This window comes from Argiope bruennichi, chromosome 4 (genome assembly GCF_947563725.1).
Source record: "Argiope bruennichi chromosome 4, qqArgBrue1.1, whole genome shotgun sequence".
Taxonomy (NCBI): Eukaryota; Metazoa; Arthropoda; class Arachnida; order Araneae; family Araneidae; genus Argiope; species Argiope bruennichi.
In genome coordinates, this window is record NC_079154.1 from 124,895,221 (window position 1) to 124,919,892 (window position 24,672).

Sequence of the window (24,672 nt, forward strand, 5' to 3'; positions counted from 1 at the left end):
AGTATTTTATTCTTCTTTAAAACCGATTTGTGATCACGTGGGTTTAAATTCGATTAAATCAATTCTTAGCCAAACGAGAGACATAAACAAAATCAGAAGCGATTTCTGAAATGTTATAGAAATTCTTCACAGCTGTAGACGATTCTCTCTGAACCATCAACATCAGACATTCTGTTACATCACTGGAAACAAATTACACAGAAAGCAAGTAGCTACACTGAAGGGCTATAAACAACTGAAAGTGATTCCAATGTTGTTCCGGCTATAATTATAGGTTTCCACTATTAATTTCCCAACTCTCGTCTATGTAGTCCCCGCTATTCATTCTTTGATCATATTTTAAATTTATTAAGAACAATTATGCTTCAGTTTTATATGATTTTTATAATCAAGCTATTAACTGCTTGATGATATTTTCAGTTTATTAACAATAATTATGTTTCAACTTTGTATGTTTTTAATAACGTATTGTATATATCTATAATATTTAGTATTTTCTTCCTTCAAGGCTAAAATTGTGTATTAATATACCTGAGTGTTCACAATTCTTTTTTCTTTATTGTAGAGCCTGCTTATAAAGGTGCCTGGGGTTCTCCCTCGCCCACACAAGCACAAGGTAAGCACTCTTTTCGCTTCTGATTTTTGATCGATGCTTTAAATTAAAATCTTTTCTGAAATCTGTACTGACACCAATTTGAGATGGAGCCATATTCAAAGCCATATTCAATTTTAAGCCGTATTCAAAGAACAAGAGTGAAACTACTTACCAAACTACCATGCCATTCCAGCGGGAATACGTTAGATTGTCAATAGCCTTTAACCACTAATTCTAAATCAAAAATTTACCAGTAGGATCCCGTTTTTAACTTTTATTTATTTATATTGCTATCTAAGAAAATAAGCTGTTAACAATTTTTTTTAGTCAGGATTTTTAACAAAGGCGCGCGCACACACACACATCGAAGTCGTTTAAGAAAATAGACTATTAAATTACGAGGGCATGAAATATAATGATGGCAGCCATGTGATTACGGTTGATGCAACATGGATATTTGAAACTTTTATAATTCTTTAATGGAGTGTAAAATTTGTTGCAAGCTATATGGAGGTCATAGAATACCCGAAGCAACCGATTCTGTTGACGGTTTAGATGGGCTGGTCTGTTACTTTTAGACTTTCTGATTTAATTCGGTAGCGTATACCACAATGTTTTTTTTCTTCGTCTTTTAGATTAAATCATTTTTTACCTTTGTGTTGAACAGTATATCTGGATATAATTTTTTTTCAAGCCCAATCCATATTTTAGGTCGTGCAACTCATTTCTATGTCATAGGTTTAGAGGACAGTTTTAAACGTCAATAAATGCACGACTTTTTATAATGTATCATGGCAGCTGCCCCTTGATTTCGATGAAAAAAAACAACTTATTGCCCATTAGAAGGATGGAAGTAAGTTATGATGAAACCATAAAGCCAGTGAATCATGGTTCTTAAATCGCTTCATCTTGCAATCAGATATATTGACAATATTAAGCTTCCTATTTTTGCAAATTAATTCTTAATATAATGATGTAATTATTATTTCAATAAATTATAATCATGTTTAACGCAATTCTACCTCAAACTTCTACCTCATGTTTGAGGATCCGATATCAACGTGTGTAAGCACATTGGTTAATTTGTGGTACGAAATGGTACACCAGTCTAATTCCATCAAATGCCGATGATAACCTCGAACGTAGGTCTTGCTGTCTAACATGCGCGCAGACATTCTTGTTTGCCGAGGTATTAATTAGCAGCGTGAGTTAAAATAAAGCTGATGCATCGTGCAGTCTCCTTACCAAGTTTGAATAGAAATTAATAATAAGCATAATGAGGCAAGAATATATGAAGGCGATTCATGATATGCTTTTTTGTTATATGGAAATTTTCTACAATTTAAAAGAGATTTCATAGGAACTTTTTTATTCAGCATAAATCATGCATATCTATAAAAGAGTGACAAAATGCTATATCATTTTAATAAGTAAAATTTGCTTCAAAATTTATCAGCTGAGAGAACGATTTCATAAACTTCTTACATTCCAGAACTTTTTTCAGATGGGATAAAATTTCATGACCACGTTTTCCTCAGACGATTTTTTTTACTGCAAAATTGAAACACAATATACGATAAAAGAGCCTTAGCTAGTAAAAGTTAAAAATAATTTTAATTGAGAAACTTTATTTATGGTACATTTTAATGAAAGCTTTTAAGCCAAGATGACTTTTGAGTTACTTGTGTTTGCAATCGTGGAAGGTTATGAAAAAAGATCCTATGAAAATCTTTTTGTTCTTAATTCTTTTACTAAAGACCCGTTGTTGTATTAAGGTCATGATTCTCCATTTAAATTACAGTCATGCCTGTTTTCTGATATCAACATAGAGTCGATAGTTTAATTTTAGTTGGTTGGATAGTTGGAGTTTAATTTTCTAAATTTAATAAATTGATCAATTCCTTTTTTCAAATTAGAATTTCTCTAGAAATGGCATTGAAAATTTTTGCAAATAACGTTTTTGAAATACATTTTGATGTAGTGTGTTACAAAGAAAATATTATATATAGTCTACAATAAAAAGAAAACATAATTATCTAGTTTTAAACAGCAGGCGTATTCTTCTCTTGAATTTCTATTTTGTCACTTATACCGCCTTTTCGGCGTAGGATTTTATACAGAGAAAAGAATCGACTGTTTCTAGAATCTTTCTCCATCGAATGATTTGAGTTCAAATGTTTTCACAGGCTTTTAGAAAAGGTCAAATACTATAATTCAGCATTCTAGCTTGCTGCATTTTTAATTATCTTTTTCACATTCATGCGAATAGATTAATCACAAGTCAGTCAACTCTTCGGTAGATTTGGTCAAAATTCTAGAAAAAAAAAACTACAAGCTTAGCTTTACAGTAACAAACCGAGTTTCATCTATTTTACTTATTGCATTTTTAAGTCAGTATCAAAGCGAATGAAAGTACAGGATAATAGATTGATTGATTACAATTTTTGATTCAAATCTACAAGATGATTAGCTTTCATGTCAAATTTTATTCGTCCAATGTATGCGTTTTTTAGTTATTATATTCAAAAATAAGCACAAAATTATAATTTCTCCAGATATGGAAAATCATCAAAATCTCGTGGTTTAATTTTTGAATAATTATAGCATTTTCTACTAGTATAGTAATATGGTAAAGAAATCAAATTAATATCATCTGAATAAATAGAAATAGAATTTTATTGGCTGAAATTTATGCATGCAAAGAATTGAACCAATTAATTTTACTAAGTAATGAGCGATATACATATAAAAATCAATTAATATTACCACATCATGTGAGTATCTTAGTTCAACTAAGAATTATTGAGGATTATTTGCAGCTTTTTAATCTTTGAATTTTTAAAGAAAATTATACAATTAGTTTAATATTAAAAAATCTAAATAGGCGATTCATAATATTATTGTATTGAAATAGTTTAGTACATCACTTTAAATTCATTTGGTTTTTAGAAGTGAATTTGGTTAGAAAAATTATTTTACACAGCAATCAATCAAATAAAAATAATTATCCAAAAACAAATAAGGGATTTTCTTAATTCATTAGAATTTCTCAAAACAATTTTTTTCTCTTCAATCTACTTGTTTAAAATCATGAAAATTATTAACAAAGAAATGAGAACGGAGCATAGCAAACAATTCAACGTAGTAATCAAATTAATACTGATAAACTAAATAGAGTGCTGAATCTTGCGACACCGTAATGTTATGATCTGCCCCTATGAATTTGCCGAGTTGTAAATTTCATGATTAGTTCTTTTTAGATTAGTTAATTATTTTATTAACTTCTTTTAGTTTCATTAAACTAATGTTCTGAAAAAAAAACATGGAGGTTATTTTGAGACACATATCATAATTTTAAAATGTGATTAGACAACTTCGGTAATGACAGCCTTCAATCCAAACTCCCAGAAGCTCACTTTAATGACAGGACAAATCTCCTAGAAAGATTTAATGAAATCAGAATAATAAAAATAACAAACCTTTAATTCGGTCCAGTCTTGAACAAATAGCTTTCCAGCCATGTCGCTTAGACTTGAACTTAATTCGTATATGAAATCGATTACTTAATCAACGCATCGTTTGACCATAACTTTTAAGTTTGTTTGTTTTGTTTTGTGTTGGTTTCTGGCGCAAGAGCCATGCTTGGCTATGCTGCGCCAATCAAATCGTAAAATTATAAAAAGGTTTATAAAACATTCATTTATTAAAAAACAAGATCAGGGGTGTAAATATAAAAACACATGAAAAATGATGAAACAAATACGATTAGAATCTTAAAATTTAAAACCATGATTCATAAGAATTCAATACAAAGAAGTAATTCATTTAATCTTTAATAACACAATAGGAGAAAAAAGATGCTAAATGCAAGTGAAAAAACCAATAGCTTTTAAAAAATTAAAAATAATTGGGTGGTATTTTTCACCCACCAGGTCTTGTAATGTCAAAGATGCCGAGGTAAAAAAACGAGCACGATAAGAATGAAAAACTGGACATTCAATTAACACATGATGAACAGTAAAAGGAACGTTGCAACTATTGCACATAGGCGTATTTTCTCCAAATATGAGATGTTTATGGGTGAAGCGCGTATGCCCTTCTTCTTCTTGCGTACAGCCGACCACCCCGCCACCACTGAACGTAGCAGTATCGACAGGATTTGTTGTGGCCGACTGGCGCGTATGCCCTATACGGAGACGAGTCAATTTAACATCCATCTCATGTATAGGATGAACAGGTCACAAAGCAATGTCCGTTTTAATGTCCGTTTAATGTCCGTTGCAATTTATTTGCGATCTGCAAATCCCATACCTTTTGCCAGTTAGAAGTGATGAACGATGGACCTTTTGACATTATAAAAGGGAAGAGCCATGCATAAAAAAATCAATGCAGATTTTGCAGCCAAGTCTGCCCTCTCATTTCCCAAGATGCCGACATGACTCGGAAACAGAAAATGATTTGAAACCCATCATTCTGCAGCAGTCTCAAAGTAAACAAAATTTTAATAGCAATCGGAACAGAACTTTTAAGAACGAATATTATATTGTAGTCAGATATGTCAGAAAACTGGGACGGTATCTGAGCTGATATCTATAATCTTCAGATATCTACATACACGTAGGTGAACATGCATGCAAAGTTATGATAAAGTAATCATGTGTGCCTTTGTGAGATTAGGCACTGCATGGATAATTGCTGATCATGTATTCCCAGTATTTCTAGATACTAAAATCCTGATTCTGAATTTCCCTGTATACAACTTCACGAACGAGGCTGGTTGGGGGATGAGAAGGAAGGGGGGGGGGGCGAAAAAGCCGCAGGTGTGAGTCCCACTGTGCCAGCAAATTCGGTTTATTTACCATTGTCTGCGAGACGCTCCTGAGTAGCAATGGGATTGAGAAAAGGGGTGTGTTCGCGCCCGCAGACGAATATTTGCCGCTTCCTTTTGATAAACCGCTCGGATTGATGGAGCTCGTTAAAAGAGTTACCTCCAATTTCGGTAATGAGGAACAATTGAATCACGGGAAAATCGTAAATGAAATTTGCGAAATTCTTTGGATGCATTAGGTACGGTTCGATGCTGTTTATGAAGGAGATGTTAAAATCCATTTTTGAATTGAAGAATATCTTTGTTGCTTGTGGAGAAGGGGTAAATGAAGTTTTATGCGTTATGAAAGAAACATTCTACCGGAGCAAATAGAAAGTGAATGATGCAATGTAAATGTATAATTGCTTTGCTATCTTTTCAAAATTAAATACATCTGATTTTTTTTTCAAAAATTCGTTGCATCACTTTTATTTGTTCAATTATTCTTGATATAATCAGTTCGCAAATGGTTTTAAATGTTTCAGAGAAGATTATTTACAAGTTTTTTTTTTCGTTATTAATTTCTGTTTGTGTTATCTTTCCAGGATTGAAGTTTAATAATTCAATGGGGAAAATTTTAATTCAATACAGTGGAATGAAATTAAGTAAGACTGTTAAAATAATCTAAAACAAATTAAATTGTTTAGTAATAGAATTTGATATTCGAAGAGACTTAAATCCTCATTGCAATTCATAAACTAGAACCTTATAAAAACGCTATAGAAATTGAACGGAACGAGTGGTTTGCCTATTAGTTTAAGAAACGACAGAATCTTTTTATTCGATTGAGAAAAAGAAACTACAACTGCTAATAAAAATAATATTACTCAAATCTAAATTTTTTTACTTTATAAATATGTGCCAATGTTTAAAGGAATAATAATAATTAAGTTTTAATTCATTATTAAAAGTAATAAACAATAACAAAAAGAAAACATTGGGCTGAAGAAAGGCAACTACGCAAATTTCATCATAAGACAGTCATTAGTTTTATTCTGAAACAAACAAAATGAATTAAAGATAAACGTTAACTTAATGCAATTAAACTTGTTTAAATTTAAATACAAAGCAACTGGCTTGAATATCAAATTTTCTCATCAGAAATTTCATGAAAGTGAAGTAGTTTTCCTCCACATTTACACTTTTCAAGAGAACAGAGGAATTGTGGAATATATGATGAGAAAAAGTAAACCACAAAAACCATTTCTATAAGTAAAAAGTTCTATAAGTTACAAGATAGATTATCACGTAAGTTACATTTTTAATAGCATTATTGTATTATAGGATGTGACTCTATTAAGATGACTCGTATATACAATGAACAGAACAGATATCAGGTATCAAAATAACACGGCCTTCATTTTTGTCACAACTTGATGCTTTAAAATTTTCTTGGGGTAATCGTTTAAATTAAACTCTGCGCAAAAGATTTAATAGAAAAAAAAATAATGCTGGTTAACTAACTTGTTGTCAAAAGTTTCTTAACGAATATAGGAAATTTGAGAAAATAAACAAAAAGTGTTATATACAAATTGAATACATTAAAGGCTACAGCATGAAAGCCGGGTGATATTGCTTTTAAATTTCATGAAATAATCAAGCTTATAAGTACTATTATTCGATTTTTCTGATCTTAATAAAATGTTAAATGAAACTTTCGCTAATCATAAATTTAATTTCTATTGATGATTTTTTTTAAAAAATTCCCCAAAAGCTTTTATAAGTTGGCCTTACTGAATCAGAGTGAATTAAAATTAATTTTACTAATATGTCAATTCAAAAAGTAACTGTACAAATATATTAGTAAATCGAATATATGAAATTAAATCCCGAATAGTACGGATAGAAAATTCCGAAAAGTGAGTAAAAAATTACATAGAATAATTTTTTTAATGAATCAACTGAATAAATGCGATTCAGAAAGAGGAAACACAATCTCATCTTGTGTGCTGATAGTGAATAAAAAGATATCAATAAAATAAATCTGAATAAATCATAATGCTTAATAACTATTCTAATAAAAACCCTATGTGAAATTATCAAGAAATATTTTTCAAAGAAATTCCATTGGGAAATAAATAGCAATAATAATTGTATTTAATTTGTTTTGTATTTAAAATGCCCCAAAAAAATTCTTTTAAAATTATTGTCTTAATGGAATAAAATAGCATCATTAATGTAATTGTAATGGAGGATGATTTAAAAATTAAAACATATGTTCAAAAGAGAAGACGGTCTTAAAGTTCGAAAATTATTACACTGCGTTGATCAGTTTTCAAATTCATGAATGGAAATACAGATTTACATTTCTGTAAATGTAGTTTCCCTACATTCACAACCACATTGTAAGTCAAATAACATCAGAAGCGGGTTTCACTGATATAAGAAATTAAATTTCGAATATAATAAAATTCTTCATCAATTGATAAGGTAAAGCAACTTTACAAATTCACAGGCTAAAGTAAAAAGAAAAAACTTTTTACTAGAATGTAATTTTTAAAATGTTTGAATATTATTCTGTAAGGACTTCTCAAGACTCAAACTGGTTTACTCCAAATGCTTGACGTTTCTAGTGATTGAAGAAACTAATATCTCGCTCTTTGAAGCGAATACATTTCATAAATTACATTAAACTTGACAGAAAAGGAAAAAAAAAATTGACGTCTCCTTTTTAATGAAAATTCTTAATTCGTTTTTCTTAAAATTTTAAAATTGTAAATATCTACGATTTATACTACATAAGATGATAAAGCCATTATGAGAATGTTGTGACGTAATTTTTTCTACTTTCACCTTTATTGATAGTGAGTTATACTCTTAAAGTATAGTATTAATTAAAAATAAAGTATTCCAAAAAAAAATTCTTATAATCATTTAACTTCACTGAACTTATTTCAAAAAGTTACTTGAAATTTCAGAAATTTTTGCTTCAAATTTAACAGATAAATAAAGATTATACTATTAATACTAAATGACTAGCATGTTTACTTAAAAATTAGAGGTACCCTAATTTTTGGGATAAATTTTAATTCTGGTCAACTGTTATTTGTTTGTATCTGAAGTATATTTAAGCATAATTTACTCGTAATCAAAATTGGCATTTACTCGTAATCAAAATTATAGATAATTTTTTATCAAACGCAATAATATAAATTTCCTATTGTTTTGAAATGCAAAGCAATAAAATAATATTTAATGGCGAACTCAAATTTTTTAAATTTAATTTCAATTATCTTATATTTATTTTAATATTCTTATATTTCTGGGAAAACAGTTTTTTTTTTTTTTTTTTTTTGCAATTTAAATATCGGTTATATTTTGCAAAGCAACATCATTTCAGAATTTTATTGAAATTTACATTGAATTTTGAAAGCAAATTAAATGACTGAGTTGTATTTCCTTGAAGAATATATTAAAGAATCCTTGAACTCGCTATACTTAGAAATGAAACTTTAAATAGAGTTTTATAAGTTATATGTAATTCTGATTCATATTGAACCTAATAGAAGGTATAAATTATATGTACTTTTTAGATATATCATATACATCTTTTGGTTGGAATATGATAATAATAGAAGAGATAAATTGGTTTAAGGTATTCTTTTTATGAATCATTCTTTTTATATTTACAAAAGTATAAACAAATATCTGCTTACATTAAACAGATATTTGTTTAAACAAATATCTGTTAACTGTTATAAATAAATATCTGTTATACAAAAGTACAAACAAATATCAAAACAGATATTTGTATAATAAAATATCTGTTAACTGTTTTAAATAAATATCTGTTATGCAAAAGTATAAAAAAATATCTAAACATATTTGTATAATCAAATATCTGTTTTAGAGACTTTAATATAAAATTTTTTAATTTATTCATCTATTGATCTGTCTAAACTGTTTTTCTCAGTATACCTTATATACTAAAAAATAGTTTGATCAAAGTTCAGATATCTCAAATGAACACAATGAAAACTGTGAAAAGCACATCCTCAGTCTATTATTTGCCTATTATTATTGAATTATTTCCCTTTTATTATTAAAACATGTCAACTGAATGATGAATAGCAGCTCAGTGGAAAAGGCTTACTCTTTGAAACAAGACAAATCATTCTAAGAAAACGCGACGTGTCTTATTGGCAGGCTACCGATTGGAGGAGTAGAATCAACCAATCAGGAACCACGTAACAAATCTCTGTGATGAGAGTAGGAAGCGGAAGTGCCGAGAGGAACTGAGAGATGTCGCACTCCAGGAATCGGGAAAAAAAATTCCGGATAAGATCCCGATCCTGGAAACTTCCCCAGGGTCGATGCCGAGGATAGTCCTGCTGAAAAACGGATAGACAACAAGGGGAAAAATGTTTAAATAAATCTTTATATGTTGCCAACAGTCATTAATATCATCTGAAAGATTATGGGTTGTCTTTCGATTTTTTTTTCCATGGAGGAAACTGAGATAATTTGTGCCGGTAATAAAGGAAATGGAAATTATCGGAGTTTGGGGAATGGGGTGAATTTTTATTTCCTGAACAGTGCCCCGAATTGGAATCAATAGAGTTTGGATGTTCTGTTAGAAACAGACACGATATCGTAATTTGACTTCAATGATGACATATTCATATACATTTAGGTTGTAAATTATGAGAAAATTTATCTATACATTAACGCTGAGGCATATGCTGATGTAACTTTTGAATTATCGTGCCTTAAACTTGATACATGTCAGATTTTTGTCATTAACATATATTTGGCTCTAATGAGGGATGTGATATGCATTACAAGCCAGATTTTAAAAAAATTAATAGTTAGGTATTTCTATCAGATATAATAGACAAAGCTGTTATTTTATTAAAGAGCTGGCTTTTAAAATAGGTGTAACTGTTAATCAGAAACTTCATTTTGTTTGACATGACTTAATTTTAGTTAATTTTTAATCAAAATTAAACTATTTTATTTATTAAAGATAGACGTGTTTTTTTTGAGGCGAATATGTTACGTTAGCGTTAGAAAATATTCATCACTGTTAAAGATTATATATTTAAAATTATTCTTATGAATTAATTCATTTGTTAGCAAGAATTTAATCAATAACATCATATGACAATTATTAAAATAAAACAATGATATGAATGATCAACTTCATGCCCAAATGAAATCCTCACAAAAATTTATGTTGGAATTGACTATTGTCTATGTCAATTTTTCTTTTCTTTTTCTCTCAAATGTCACTTTAAAATAAACAGAAATCTTTAAAAAAATGTATAATTTTGATTTTTTTTTCAAAGCCCCTGATCAGTCTGATGAAACTGTGTTTTACAAGACTCGCTTTAAAATAATAGTATCGGAGAAAAATTCACTTTTAAGACATACATAAAACACATATTACTTTATGAAATCAATATCTTATGGTGTGTAAAAAATTAAACCCATTGATAATTCATTTCTTGTAACAATTATCTTATTTTTTAAAAAAACGGTGTGCTCTGAGTAATACCGAAAAAAAAATCTGTTCCATCTGTTTTTAACATTTTGTATTCCGATTAAAAATACAAGATGATTGACTTTTTTCACTACACCTATAGTAAATGACAGGCTAAGCTGACACGGTGAATAATAGAAATAAAGCTGTTTATAGATTAATAAATGCCCTTGTTGAGCAGCTCGTTTACAGGAGAATCCTGATTCTATTTAATTTTAATATATGGATAAATCAGTATTCACGATTCTCTTAATACAGCCCTTTCAAACAGCATAGCTCTGATATATATTTAGGTTGTGTAATTTTAGTACACTTATGTTCTTTTGAATACCTGAAGTTGCCTAATAGAGTATACACACGAGGCATTGCAATCTCAAGGAAACACAATTGATCACACCATCTAACATTTAAGTGCATGTTACTTTATACGATGTTGTAATTTTGCTTTCTTGATGTAAAATAATCAACTGATTCTATTAAAACTGACTATTGTAGTGTGGGGTATTCTACTTAAAGGGAAATATAAATAAAATCTCATTCCTCAAATTTTAACTCTGAAAACATATGTTAAAATTTAATGAATATAAAAACAGCTTAAATATCAAAATAACAATAAAAAGTATCTTTGCAAATTACGTATAATTTTTTTTTTTCAAAAAATTGTTAAATTATATAGATAACACTAAAAAGATATTTATTTGAAATCTCAAATGGAGTAAAAAATATTATATAATTGTATATTAAATAAATGTTTTAAAAATATTTATTCAAAAATATTTTTTGAAACTTATGCCAAAAGTTCATTCATTTTTTTATTAATTAAAATTCTAATTCAGCTTTGAATTTTTTTTTGAAGTGCACGCTTCCATTTTTCAAAGTATTTTTAAGCCAAATTTTGTAATTTTGGATCAAGAGTTAGGCTCTATAGAAAACCAACAGATGCATATACAAATATATTACATTTTATTTATTAATGGTTGCTATCATTGCTTGTGATTTAGAAATCTTTTCGTTCAAAACCAGCAGGAGGAGTGAGTCATTAATGGGTGCCAAAAGATTGAATAGATCTGCAGTTTTATTAAGTTGAATAAGTTTTAATAAGTGTAAGGTTCCTATCACAGAGAAGATGATACATATATGCAAGATCTAAATCCTAAAATTGAAACTCAGCTGAAATAAAAAAAGAAAAAGATGATTCACTACGAAATAATTTTCCAGTAGGAAAGCACCCAAGAAAATGCCAGGCACCAAATGACAAAATCAACAACCGGCAGCCGACTAATTTATTCTTATGTCCTTCGATTTGTCAAACAATGGAATCAAACAGTTGATAATAAAAAAGTAAAAATAAGAAACATGTAAAATCTAGGGAAAAAGGAAATGAAAAAGACAAAATAGAAAAAGAAAAATATAATGATGTCATTAACTATTAATTCTAATCGTCTTCTAAGTCTTTAGCTTTTAGAGAATCTGATATAAATACAATACATTTTATTCATCTAAAATCTATTAGATTAATTTGAGGAAAAATTCATTATGAGAGTCAGAATATTTCGGAATATAATAATATTTCTCTATATAATAACTTGCAATAAATCAAACAATGTTTTTAAAATATTCACACATATAAAAACTGCATTTAATGTAGCATCGTCGTCATAGAAACCACACTTCTATGATAGGAGAAAGGTCAAGACTGACTGATGGAATTGCTTCATTCCATTTAAATCAGTATTTTTTCTTAATTTGTATATTTTCATTTTCTTAGATTTTAGATATCAGAGCTTTGTGTCTTGCATTTAGTTTAGCAAATAAGGACAACAATTTTTGCCCCTGAACAATTTTTCCTTGAAATAATTTCACAAATATTTATGCTAAACTAATGGCAAGTATTCATTCTACATAGTACATCATTTTACAAAATTTAAGTTATGCAATTAGTTTGCTCTTATTTTTTTTGATTGAATTTTAATATGAGATGAACAATTATATTTTTTTAGAATTCTAACAAGCATTTTTTATGCCTGACAAAATATAAAAGAACAAAAAAATTCTAGATATTATTAAACGTTATAATTTTCTACCTTTCAGTCTATGCCGAAGATAAAACTTCCTTGTTTTGCATTTGTTTTATGCATACAGAAAAAATAAATGTCTACAAAATGAAAAATCTTTTACTTATTGATACAATTTTTCTCTGAAAATCAATTACAAACTACTTCCTTCCCTCCATTTTGTAATACATTCGATAGCGCGTGAAAATATCTTATAATCTCGTTCTAAAAATATTGTTGGAGCATTTTGAATAACGAAAACAAATAGTCTCCATATGCGCCCATCTCTCAGCCACCCCTCGTGCAAGTGGACCCTCCCACCCGATATAGTGTCTCAAAGGCGCTTTTAAAAAGATGCGTCGCTCCCTCCATCGTTCATATACTGAGGGTGGGAGGAAGGGCCCCCGGGCCGTTCGCCCTTTTCTGTTGGAGAAGATCGTCTTTTAAGTCGGGAGGAAAAGTGATCAATGGCGAGATGACACCTTAGTGTGGGTGAGCATCAAGTTGTTAGGCGTGGATATAGGAAGAGGGAGAGGAATGGAATGTTGGGATTGAAAATGAGATGGTCGAATTCGAAAAATTATGATTTTGATTTTGAAAATGATGCTAATGAATAATTCATTTTTTTTCTTGAGTTATCTTCTAAAAAAGAATTGATATATTAATTTCATAAAACTTTTATTTTATCTCTTGTATATTTGTTTTGTTGTTTCAAAAATCAGATTTAAAAAGTTTACTTTTGTTTCGGTGGTGCTGTTGTTGTGTGTAATCTTAAACAAGCGTGATATCATATAAAAGAGTGAAATAACATGTAAAAATGTATTGTAGATATATTAAGTCCAAACTGTTTGTGAGAAACCGTTATCTTCACTAAATTAGGGTTTGTGCTCATCAGGAAAAAAAAACTAATCATTGTTCTATATTTCGATTTTTTAAAATTATTTCTAATTATTTATTTATTTAATTTTTAGTGATTTTTATTTTGGTTTAGCTTTTTATTTCAATTACAAATAAGTGCTTGCTAATTCTGGATTTTAAGTTGATTTTCAGTATCCTCTTGAGACACACACACAAAAATGATTTTCAACTTCATAAAAATTCAGATAAATACTTTTTATAAGATTACATAATATTATATATAATTAATTTATCCTTTTTTTTATTTGTTTTTGTTTCAACTTGCCCATTCGAGTGGCCATTGGATTTTAATCTTAGAAAAAGGATGCCTAATTTTCAAAATATGAATAAAAACTTCTGCAATAAAAAAAAATAAGTTTGAATTTATTTTTACGTTTTATAAAAAAGATGCGTTATCTTGTTTCACAGTGATTCGGGATGAGATAATGGAAAAAAATGCGTAGCTTCTAAAATTTGTGTAGCATTTTTATCTACATCCAAATACTACCGATTTTCAAATATTTCTAATAAAAATTTGTTCAAATTAGAATTAACTTTATATAATTATGAATTTATATATTGATTTAAAAAGAATAAGAAATAACTATTTGTATATATAAAAAAATTATCGTTTTAAAACTCAAAAATGGCATGAAATTGGATCAGTTAAAATTAACTTATGAAACACGAGCAAAAATGAATAAGTTGTTCAAAAAAATATTAAAATTGAAATCAAAACATTCATTTTAGTTTCTCCTTTAAATCTTATAAATATTAGTCCATGATATTTAAATTTACACAGAGATATAAATAAAACACAAGAACCAACTTATTCTACTGGCTTTTTCCCACCAAAAGCCGTCTTCACCTAGACGATAACACTAATTTCACAAAACAGGAAACTTCTTTTGTTTTTTGCTATAAATTATAGCATATTCAAAGAACTGGACTTTGAATAAAACTGTGAATTTAAGAACTTTGAATAGAAAATTAATTTTCATGAAAGAAATACAAACGTCCATTGAAATGAACTTGGGGTCTCAAGTGGCTATGAAGTCGGTGCATATGATTTCTCTGCAAGAGGCATTCATCAGCTGTTAAGCAACATTTACAGAGTTTAAAATCTGCTACTTAAAATCACGATAATAGGAACTTCAACTAAGTGTTAATTTTTAAAAGTTTGATTTTTCTATGTATTAATATTAAGTGCAGTACTAATGTAGAGTATAGCATGGAAATAACTAAGCTATTGAGTGTAGGAAACATATTTATATAATAAAATAATGGGATGTTGCATACTGTAGCTAGGTATAAATTCATCATATTCAGGGATTTGATCGCTAAAAAAAAAATCTCGCCATTGATTGCCGGCTGAACATACGCCTGACCACAGTTTCTCCAGAATCAATCAGAAATTTCGAAGTCCAGTCACAGTTATTAAAATTTGCAACTTTTTCAAAATTATCAAAGAAACTCACATTCCGCCACTATTATATCTATTTATTTATGCCATCAATGTTTACTTGTATATCAGAAAAATATCTAGAACTCATCTGCTTAAATAATCCGCATACTTTTCCTATCTGTGGGTAAACTAAAAAAATGTTATATAGGTTCTAAAAAATGTTGGAGATTATTTTTTATGCTTTATTTTTTTTATTTGGATTCACACCTTCTTCTTTTCTGAAAAGATTCTATAAAATATAGCGTTCAAAGCACCATTATAATATATATGTTTATTTTTAAGTTACGGACATATATATAATATTTAACAGCAATTAATAACTTTGTTGGTAAATGCACCATCCGCTTTAAAATTTCTTGAAAGTAATATTGACTTTTTTACCGGTTACTCTAAGTAGTTTCAAACAAAATTAGAAATTAAATTTTGTGCTTCAAAGGAAAATTTTGAAATAAGCACATGTAATAAAGGATCCTTTGGGGAAAAAGTATCCAGTATGAAATGAAATATATGCATATTAATATCAAAATAACCTCCCTTCGTCCCCTTAATTATGTCCTTTTATTGCATTCATCTTTATAAAGCCTAAAAAATCATCTGTTTTGTTTGAGATTTCTATTTCTAGATATATGTTGCGCTTACGTATTTTTTTAAACCCTTCTTTTGATTGCATTTAAATCGACAAATAAAGCCGACTCTTTAGAAAAAAAAATTGGAACAATATTTTAAATGAATGCTTCATATTTTCAAAATATTTAACTATTTTTTATTCTAATAAAAAAATTTTTAAATTTAAATAAATATTCAATGGTGAAAATGAGATAAAGTAATCGTCTAAATAAATTTCATTTTTAATGTTAGCTGAATGATGAATGATTAGTGTCATTCATCATTCACGATACGAATGTGATTCACAACTGCTCTCAAATTTGTTCGCACATCATTTAATTAGATGAATTCTTGTCTACTGCAATAAGATAGTAAAGATAAAAGGGTTTATCTAATTACAGAATGATTCGAATCACAGGCGTAAATGATGGCAATGAATATGTTAAAATCTCACTTTTTTTAATAAACTATTATTTAAAAATAATTTTAAAAAAGTCACTACATTCTATTTGTATGAGATTGATAATAATGTTTCTTAAGTCAATTTTCTTCTATATACTGCCACTTTACTTAAAAGTTTGGAACTAAAACTGCCATTTATTATCGTTTGCGAATAGATATAGTATTATCTTCTTCGAATTGTTTACACTTTTCGAAAACAATTTCATAATTCCTAGATGAAAATTTCAAATTTCATTTTCCGAAATGCAATTTTTTCTCATTCCAATCCTGAATAAATGCTGAAATAAAATGCTTATAATTTTTTGAGGTATTATCAAAATAAGATCAATAATAATATAACAAGAACATCACAATTTTTTATAAATAATAGTTACAAAATTTTAAAATCAATCATTGTTATTCATGCAAATTTCCACTCCAAAAAGCTAAAAGCAACAGTGTTTTAGTGATAGGAGACACTTTGCCCCCCTCCCAAAGACTCGTAATAGCGAGGGGGGGGGGAGATGTAGGGTGTTGAGCGTAACTCGACATATTGACGCTGGGAGGCGGTCCGACGAACCTTATTTACTGAGTCATTAACGTTTGGTGTTTGCCCTTCCGCGGGCCCACAATGAAAGGCCCCCAAAGGGATGAAAAAACACGGAGTTTCGCTGATCAAAGTCAATAGGGTGTGGAGGCGTGCTATTTGTTCGGGGTACATTGTCATCCGATAGCAATGCCGCAGTCTTCATTTTCCTCCAAACCACATATCAACAGAGCTTTTTATGAAATTTTAAGCTCATTTTTTGGTCACGGATTGCTTGGTGTGGACTGATCAGGACTTCACACCCGATGGCTGAATTAACGACCGAAAAAGTATTGTCAATATCAGTATTAAAAATGCACGTTTGAAACGGAGAGGAATTGGATTTTAACAGTTGAATTGAATTCTTTCTAATTCACTTTGATGTTTATAAAATAGAAAGCATTTCAAAAAGTAAAAGTTTGAATGTTATTGATTATAGAATGCAGCAGAGATCTTATGGTCATCATTAATTATTACCCAGTTGTGCATATATACAAAACAACAACAACAAAAAAAAACTGTTCACAAATAGGGGGGAGACACCAAATATTCCTTTAGCAAATAAAATATCATTACTTACAGTGCAAAAGCTCCTGTATCCAAAAATACATATATTTACTTGTAATTCACCAGCTTGCATCTGCTCACATCACCAATGGATGCCGGGTCACCAATATCCTGAAGAAAGATGACCGTTCGTGCCATGAAAGGATACAGTTAAAAGGATTTCAAATAAACTTGATTTTTAATAAAGAACTATTGCAATGTAACAAGATTCACAACGTTTCGTTTTAATTCCATCTTTTTATATCTCTTTCTTAAATCTATATCCTTTTATTACTGTTATTTTTTTCATTCTAAAATATACTTTTGTCATTTCTTTACAACAAAAACCAAGTACATTTCTAAAATTTTGAAGAATTATTCCTATGTTCGATTATTCATTTATTTCCTCTTCTTCATTCACATGTCTTACAAACATTTTAAAATATACGATATATATATATATATATATATTAAGAAATCCTCTTGAATTTATCCACGTTCACCACATCTAATGTATCTTCTGTAATTTTATTGTTATTTTATATATTTGATTGCTTTATATGTGGAGATATCTTCTCTACGTCTTTACACCAAGATTAACACAATTACCAATGTTGGTGACACATTTATTACTCACTTAGTTTTTATTAATATTATATATATATATATATATATATATATATATATATATATATATATATAAAGATTTTTAAGATTGTTTAATTAGCCACCTTTGATGACCAGCTTCGACAGAAATAGTATTTGCTTTCAATTAAATATCATATAATTAACTTGATTTTCATAGTTATCCATTAAAATACATACTTCTCATTGTGATAGATATTTAATACCTCACCATCTTGCAGTTTTTAAGTGTTAGTTTGTTAACTTTGACTTTGTATTAGAATAAGTTTGAGTGCCGGCGTCCTGGCATAGGGGTAACGCGTCTTCCTCTTGATATGGGCGTCCTCGGTTCGGGCATGGTTTTTCTTTATCTGTTCTATCTGTGAGATGTGTGAATGTGCCCCCCTGTAAATTGGGGCTGTGCAAGCGAATGTGATGCGTGAGTAGCTAAGACGTACTCTTGGCCTTAGTTGGCGCTACTAAAATAACAAGAGACGCACCCTCGGCTTAAAATTGCTGATTTCGTCAGCAAGCTTGTCCATGGCAAGTGCCAAAAGAAAAAACAACAATAAATTTGAGTGACACTGCTGATGGAGGAAAGGCATAAATGCGCATGCCTGATATGTAATTTCATATGGTCTTACAATGTGCTATTATTTTATATCCTTTTTTCTTTTGTAAGATATTAAATGAATACGAAAATTAAGTTTTAGAAACAATCATCAAATAAACTTACTTATTACCGTTTGTCAAAAATTGGAAAATTAAAATTAAAAAATAAATTAAATATAACAGATGGGATGTTAAGTAAAGTTTCACACGGTAGAGTTGATTCCCATTATAAATGAATAATTTACTCAATACAAATGATTAATATATTCGGTATAAATGAATAGTAAATTTAGCTCGCCATTACAAAATTCTTTTTTGGTCTGAATTTCTTTAGCCATTTAATGCGTTTCAATTTTTTTTTCACATTTCTTAATAGTTTTTATTCACTATGTCACTTTTTAAATTACAAACGATCTCTACTAATAATAAAGACGAATGTGTGTTTTTGTGTATTTTGGGGCTCTTCAGGGCAAACTGGGAGCCCCAAAATTTTACTGAGACATACTTTGGAGGCCAGAAATGTGCCCTTCTAAGCGATTTTTTAATATAAAATTAATTAAAAATGAAAAAAAAAATTTTGGTTTTTGTTTCGTTTATAATCTCCGGAATATTATTACATCAAAATTATTTTACTCCCTTTCAAAATTCAAAACATTGTCTTTTTAAAGATACCGAATTTTTATATAAAAAAGGCTATTTCTTACACAATTTTGATACATTTTTAGCAATATTGATAACAATACTTTCTAACATTGCAATGAAATTAAAGTGTTTTCTTTTTTTCTACAAGTTTTTATCTCTTGTTACAAACGAAAAGATTTTTTTTTTCATGTGGCAAAGTCGTAATGGAGTTTCACTTACTTATTTTATTTTACTATTCATTGTGTGTCAATCTATAAACAAAGTCCTCTAATTTGATAAGTATTACATTTTAAAATATGCTACATAATAATACATGCTATAATTTAAAAAAGTTTTGAATTAATCTTCAATTCAGCTAGCAATTTGTTGGCATGCTCATATATTACAAATAAATGTGCCGCTTTAGTTTTATATTCTATTAGTTTTATATTACTGCAAAATTAGCAAAATTAAAAGGAAAGTGAGGTTAAAACATCGCCATCGCCAACATAAAACAAGAGGGCGCTTCCAGTTGCGTTTTATGTGTGACAACATATATCATAACTTCATTAGGCAGGCTCGCATTAAACAGAGAAAGTGTAAATCCATTAAAATAAGACAACTTAAATTCTAATTTAAGTTGAAGTTTAATCTAACTTTGTTTAGGAAACATAACTGCAAAGTCTTCTATAAAGGGTTTAGTTTAAAATTAAATAATTAGTATTCTCAGCAAACCAAGTTAATTATCAAAAGTGGCTGTTTTATAATTCTAAATATGTTCTCATAAGAAAGAAGTAATCGAAATTACTATTTTTGTTAATGAATAAATTCGTGTAAGAAGCGTCAGTAGAAATTTTAAGCGAATGATCTTTAAACCTATTCAGTCTAAAATACGATAATTTTGGTAATCATACAAAAGAGTGAGAAAATAAAATACAATGAAAGTTGCATTTTATGAGAAGCAGAATAATTTTGATTTTCAATGCATTTTTCTTCTGTATTCATTTGAGAAACAGGTTTTTAAATACATTTGAAATTTATATCAACAGGGTTCTCTGTTGCGCATGATAAAACAAAATTTCAGATATTTTAGCGATTATATTAGACATAAATTTTATGAAATAAAGTTTCATCTTCCTACTAAACATTACTTCTGTTCTAAATCATTTTTTAGGAATAATTATGAAAGTTTTTTTCTTCTGATCGACTCCGCGCTTGATTGTAAAAACTGCATGTAGGGTAACACTGGAATTTAATTTTATGATTCCCTAGACAAGAAATTCCCTTTATTTTATTTTATGAAACTAGATATCTCAATAAACGAATATCTGTGAAACGCTTCTGAAATTTAGTTTCAGGTAACAAACAAAAAGCTTTGAAACAGCCCATTCAGGTGAAAGGATAGAGAAATCTATTTAAATAAGCAATCGGTGAATAAATATACGTAGAATTAAAATTAATGAGAATCTTCTGAAATGACTGAAGAAACTATAGCTGCATTTGATATTTAGCATTATCTACAAATCAAGTAAAAATGTTCTTCCATTGCGATCGAAATAGGTAATAATCACATAACACAAGAACTGCAAACAAAAATTCCAAAAGTAATAATCAATTGGGCATCAAATCTTTGCCTTTATTAATGCAAATAACACTAAAAATACTCAGATTGCAACTTCTCTTACGATCCGCGCAATAATTTACAATCAACTCTCAGCATTATTTAATTAGAAGTAATCCTAGTTAATGCATCCAATGAGCAAATCAACGGAATTATAAAGTTTTGATTTGTTGTCTTTCAAAACAATACGCTCCCGCTTCGAATAATTCGAAATGGTATTTGTGCCTGATATTCGAATCCCTAATTAAGCCTTCCCGTTCGAATCCTAATGAAGCAGACGTGGTGATTACAGTTACGAAACAGGTAATTAAAAGTTCATCAACAATATTTGCATTAGCACCTTGGCATCTCTGCGTCAAGAGCAACTAATATGATTAACAATTCGAACGAGAGAACACGGAATAGAACTGAACTAATTAAGAAAGGCCTCCACAAAGACGGCGCCAATTAAGCAAATCCCCATAATTAACGAAGGGCCGATAGTCGGCTGCTCACTCCCTAATCATATTATTCAAATAAACGTCTTAATGAAGCAACGGCGTATAATTTGTAAAAGGATATTCCCACTGAAATTTGAGCTTTCCCTTAAACAAATCCAAACTGTAGAGAGTGAGAAAAGTTTAACGAAATTAGTCCATTGGGGTGAATCATCATTAAAATTCCAGCAAGGTTCTCTCTTCCTACCCACCCATAGGTTTGTTCTAATCACAGAGAAATATCATTGCGCGCTCGTTAAAACTCACGCGGACCGGCGTAATAAAAGAGTCCGCCCAAAATGGTACCGGATGCGTCGGGCAATTCAATTTGTGGTGGCCGCTTCAAAAGCCATGAAGACTTGGCGAATGTTTCCGTCAATTCGAGTAAATATATAAGGGGAAACTGGTTATAGCGATAAGGAATTGAAGCCAAAAAGGCAGCGGGACTTTGGCGACGAGGCGCTGACCGGTTATGGCTGGCCATTTTGCCTGGGTGACGAATAATGGCGGAGAAGGAAATGGAATTGCTGTTTGACGAACAATGCGAGTATAATGTAGCACTCGTGGAAAGGCGAAAATTTTCAATATTCAGAAAAGGAGAAAGGACGATTATGAATTTGCCCGCCATACCTTTGCTCGGTGACGACTCTTTTTGTTCGGTTTTGTCTCGGAACTTCCCACTGGAACGATGCCAAATAGCCGGTTTTGGCGTTGAAACATTCCCTCTTTGGAAGAGATGAGTTTTTTAGTGGTATGGACTGGGAGAAAGGACGAATTTCGATCAAATTCAGATTCTTAGGTTGTGGCTACTTCATCAGTTCATTTAATATCGAATTAACTTTATGCTTCACTATTATTAGATGTATAATATGAGAAAAGTAAAAATTGAATCTATGTTAAGTTATTGTTTGTCCATTTTAAAACGAAACCGAGAGTTTAATTAGTACGGAAATGTCGTAGTAACACTTTTAAAGTTTCATAGATTTATCTATTGCATGTACATATGTATACTAGAAAAGTAATGTCACTGTATTTTACCAATTTTAATCCCGATATTTTTCCTTCATTTCATTTACGCTATTATTTATTCGAAATTATTATTCGAATGGCTACGCATTATAAGTTTTATTATATTTACTTCAAAAACTAAAACTGACCTTAAAGTTAATAAGAATCTTTATGTTCTTCTTCATTTTTTAAAATTTATAATACCATGACTGGTCTTATTATAAAGAAAATTTGAAAAATCAGAAAACTTAAGATCAAATTGACTTTTTAAAATCAGGCTGAAGTATAAATACAAATTTGGAGGAAATAAAAATTTGAATTCAGTAAAATTTCACTAGAAGTAACATATTTGCATATGAATTGCAATGTTGTAGTTTTTTCATTCAACTATGAATACTGAGTTGGAGTGTATTTACGTATCTAAAATAATAAATACCTTTATTTTTAAGCATATATGTTCTTTATATATAAAGACTAAATTATAAAAGTTGATCTTTTAAAAAAATTCTGTATTATATGATTAGTAAAAATCTTGATTCGGCATTATATTATTAGTAAATTCATAAGTAAAGAGCTTGCTTTTACTATCACTATTTTCATGTGAGAACATAATGTTGTTTTGGTTAGGGGGCTTTGAAGCTCGAAATCGCGTTGACAAGGAATTAAAGCATAAATGACAATTTTCATCATCATTTTTTAATCGCATATATTTTTTTACCTGCTTTTACCAGTATTGCATTATTATTGTGTATGCTTCTTTGAAAGCAGATGCGTTTTTTAAAAAAGTTGACCTGCTTTTACCAGTGTTGCTTTATTATTGCGTATGCTTCTTTGAAAGCAGATGCGTTTTTTAAAAAAGTTGACCTGCTTTTACCAGTGTTGCTTTATTATTGCGTATGCTTCTTTGACAGTCGATGCGTTTTTAAAAGGTTGACTTAGAACTATGACAACATAGCTGTTATTTCATCTCAAAATCGGTCGAGCTCCAAAACTTTGTCTGTCAGCTAGAAGAATCAAAAATGAAAGTTTAAAAAAATTATATATATATATATATATATATATATATATATATATATATAGAGAGAGAGAGAGAGAGAGAGACCTATAGAGAAGGCTCGTGATTGCTTCAAACCTGTTTAAACTGGTTAATGACTTAAATTAATTAAGACAAATAATGACTTAAAAAATAATAATGTTCTCATATGATAACTTGAAATTTGCGATCGTAGATTTCATTTTAATTATTTTATTTTTCTGTTATATGATTGAAATATAATTGATGAAATTTTGTAAAGATTGGCTTTGAACTATTTTATACAGTTAAATACAAATCTGCCTTTTAAAGAACACATAAGGGATTCCGACATCGTTTCTTATGGAAAATTCGTTTCATTTCCAGATTTGAAGTCGAGATTTTAGAATCCATTTCATATTTTATATCAGTTTTGATTGATTATTCACTACTGCGAGAAAGCTCAAATGATTTTAAATGAAAAGAACAGGCAACAGCTTTTTTTTTATAAATACAAAAGTAGCTGTAAATGTTCTTATAAACATTTTTTTGATGTAGATAATTAATATTTTGTAGAATATTATTAATTTTCTCGACTTCCTTAATTACCCGATAGTGAATAAAAACAGTAATAATATATTTTTAGAGTATTCTCTAAATAGGCACAAATGCCAGATTAAATGCCTTTTATTTTTTCTTCACATTAAACTGTTAACTTCAAAATGCGATTTCTGTAAGTTTACCTTTGTTCCCATTGTTAACTTTCCAGACAGGGCAACACGATAGCTTCGAAGGTGTTTCATTTCACAAATCTGTTTTGAATTTTCAGGCTGAGGTGTTTTCGAGTGAAATTTTTTTTCCTCGTATAGGTATACCGACAGCCGCTTTTTATATTCTGTTTCAAAGAAACCCGAGTTTAAATTGGACATTTTCGCTTTGAGAGATCCAAAAGTTGAAGTAAAGATCAAATTTCAAATGCATCAAATGTCGATATATATCTCGTCATGTATTTAAATTGGTACGCTCGCATGTGCACGAATTGGCAATTCATGATATAAATTGGCCCTAAGTTTCATCGCCATAATTCATTTTACTATTCACAAATCAACAAATAAACCACAATTATTCAGCAAAATCTCGAGAAAAAGTTTTTAGACGA

At 29.3% G+C, this 24,672-nt stretch overlaps 1 protein-coding gene across 1 annotated transcript in view; it reads left to right on the forward strand.

The window, feature by feature from the left end:
- Nucleotides 1–24,672, forward strand: part of LOC129966433 (transcriptional regulator ERG homolog) — a 159,992-nt gene that overhangs the window by 93,043 nt on the left and 42,277 nt on the right. The window contains exon 3 of the mRNA XM_056080857.1: nucleotides 566–616. Coding sequence (XP_055936832.1) covers nucleotides 566–616 — 51 coding nt within the window. The remainder of the gene's footprint in view (nucleotides 1–565; nucleotides 617–24,672) is intronic.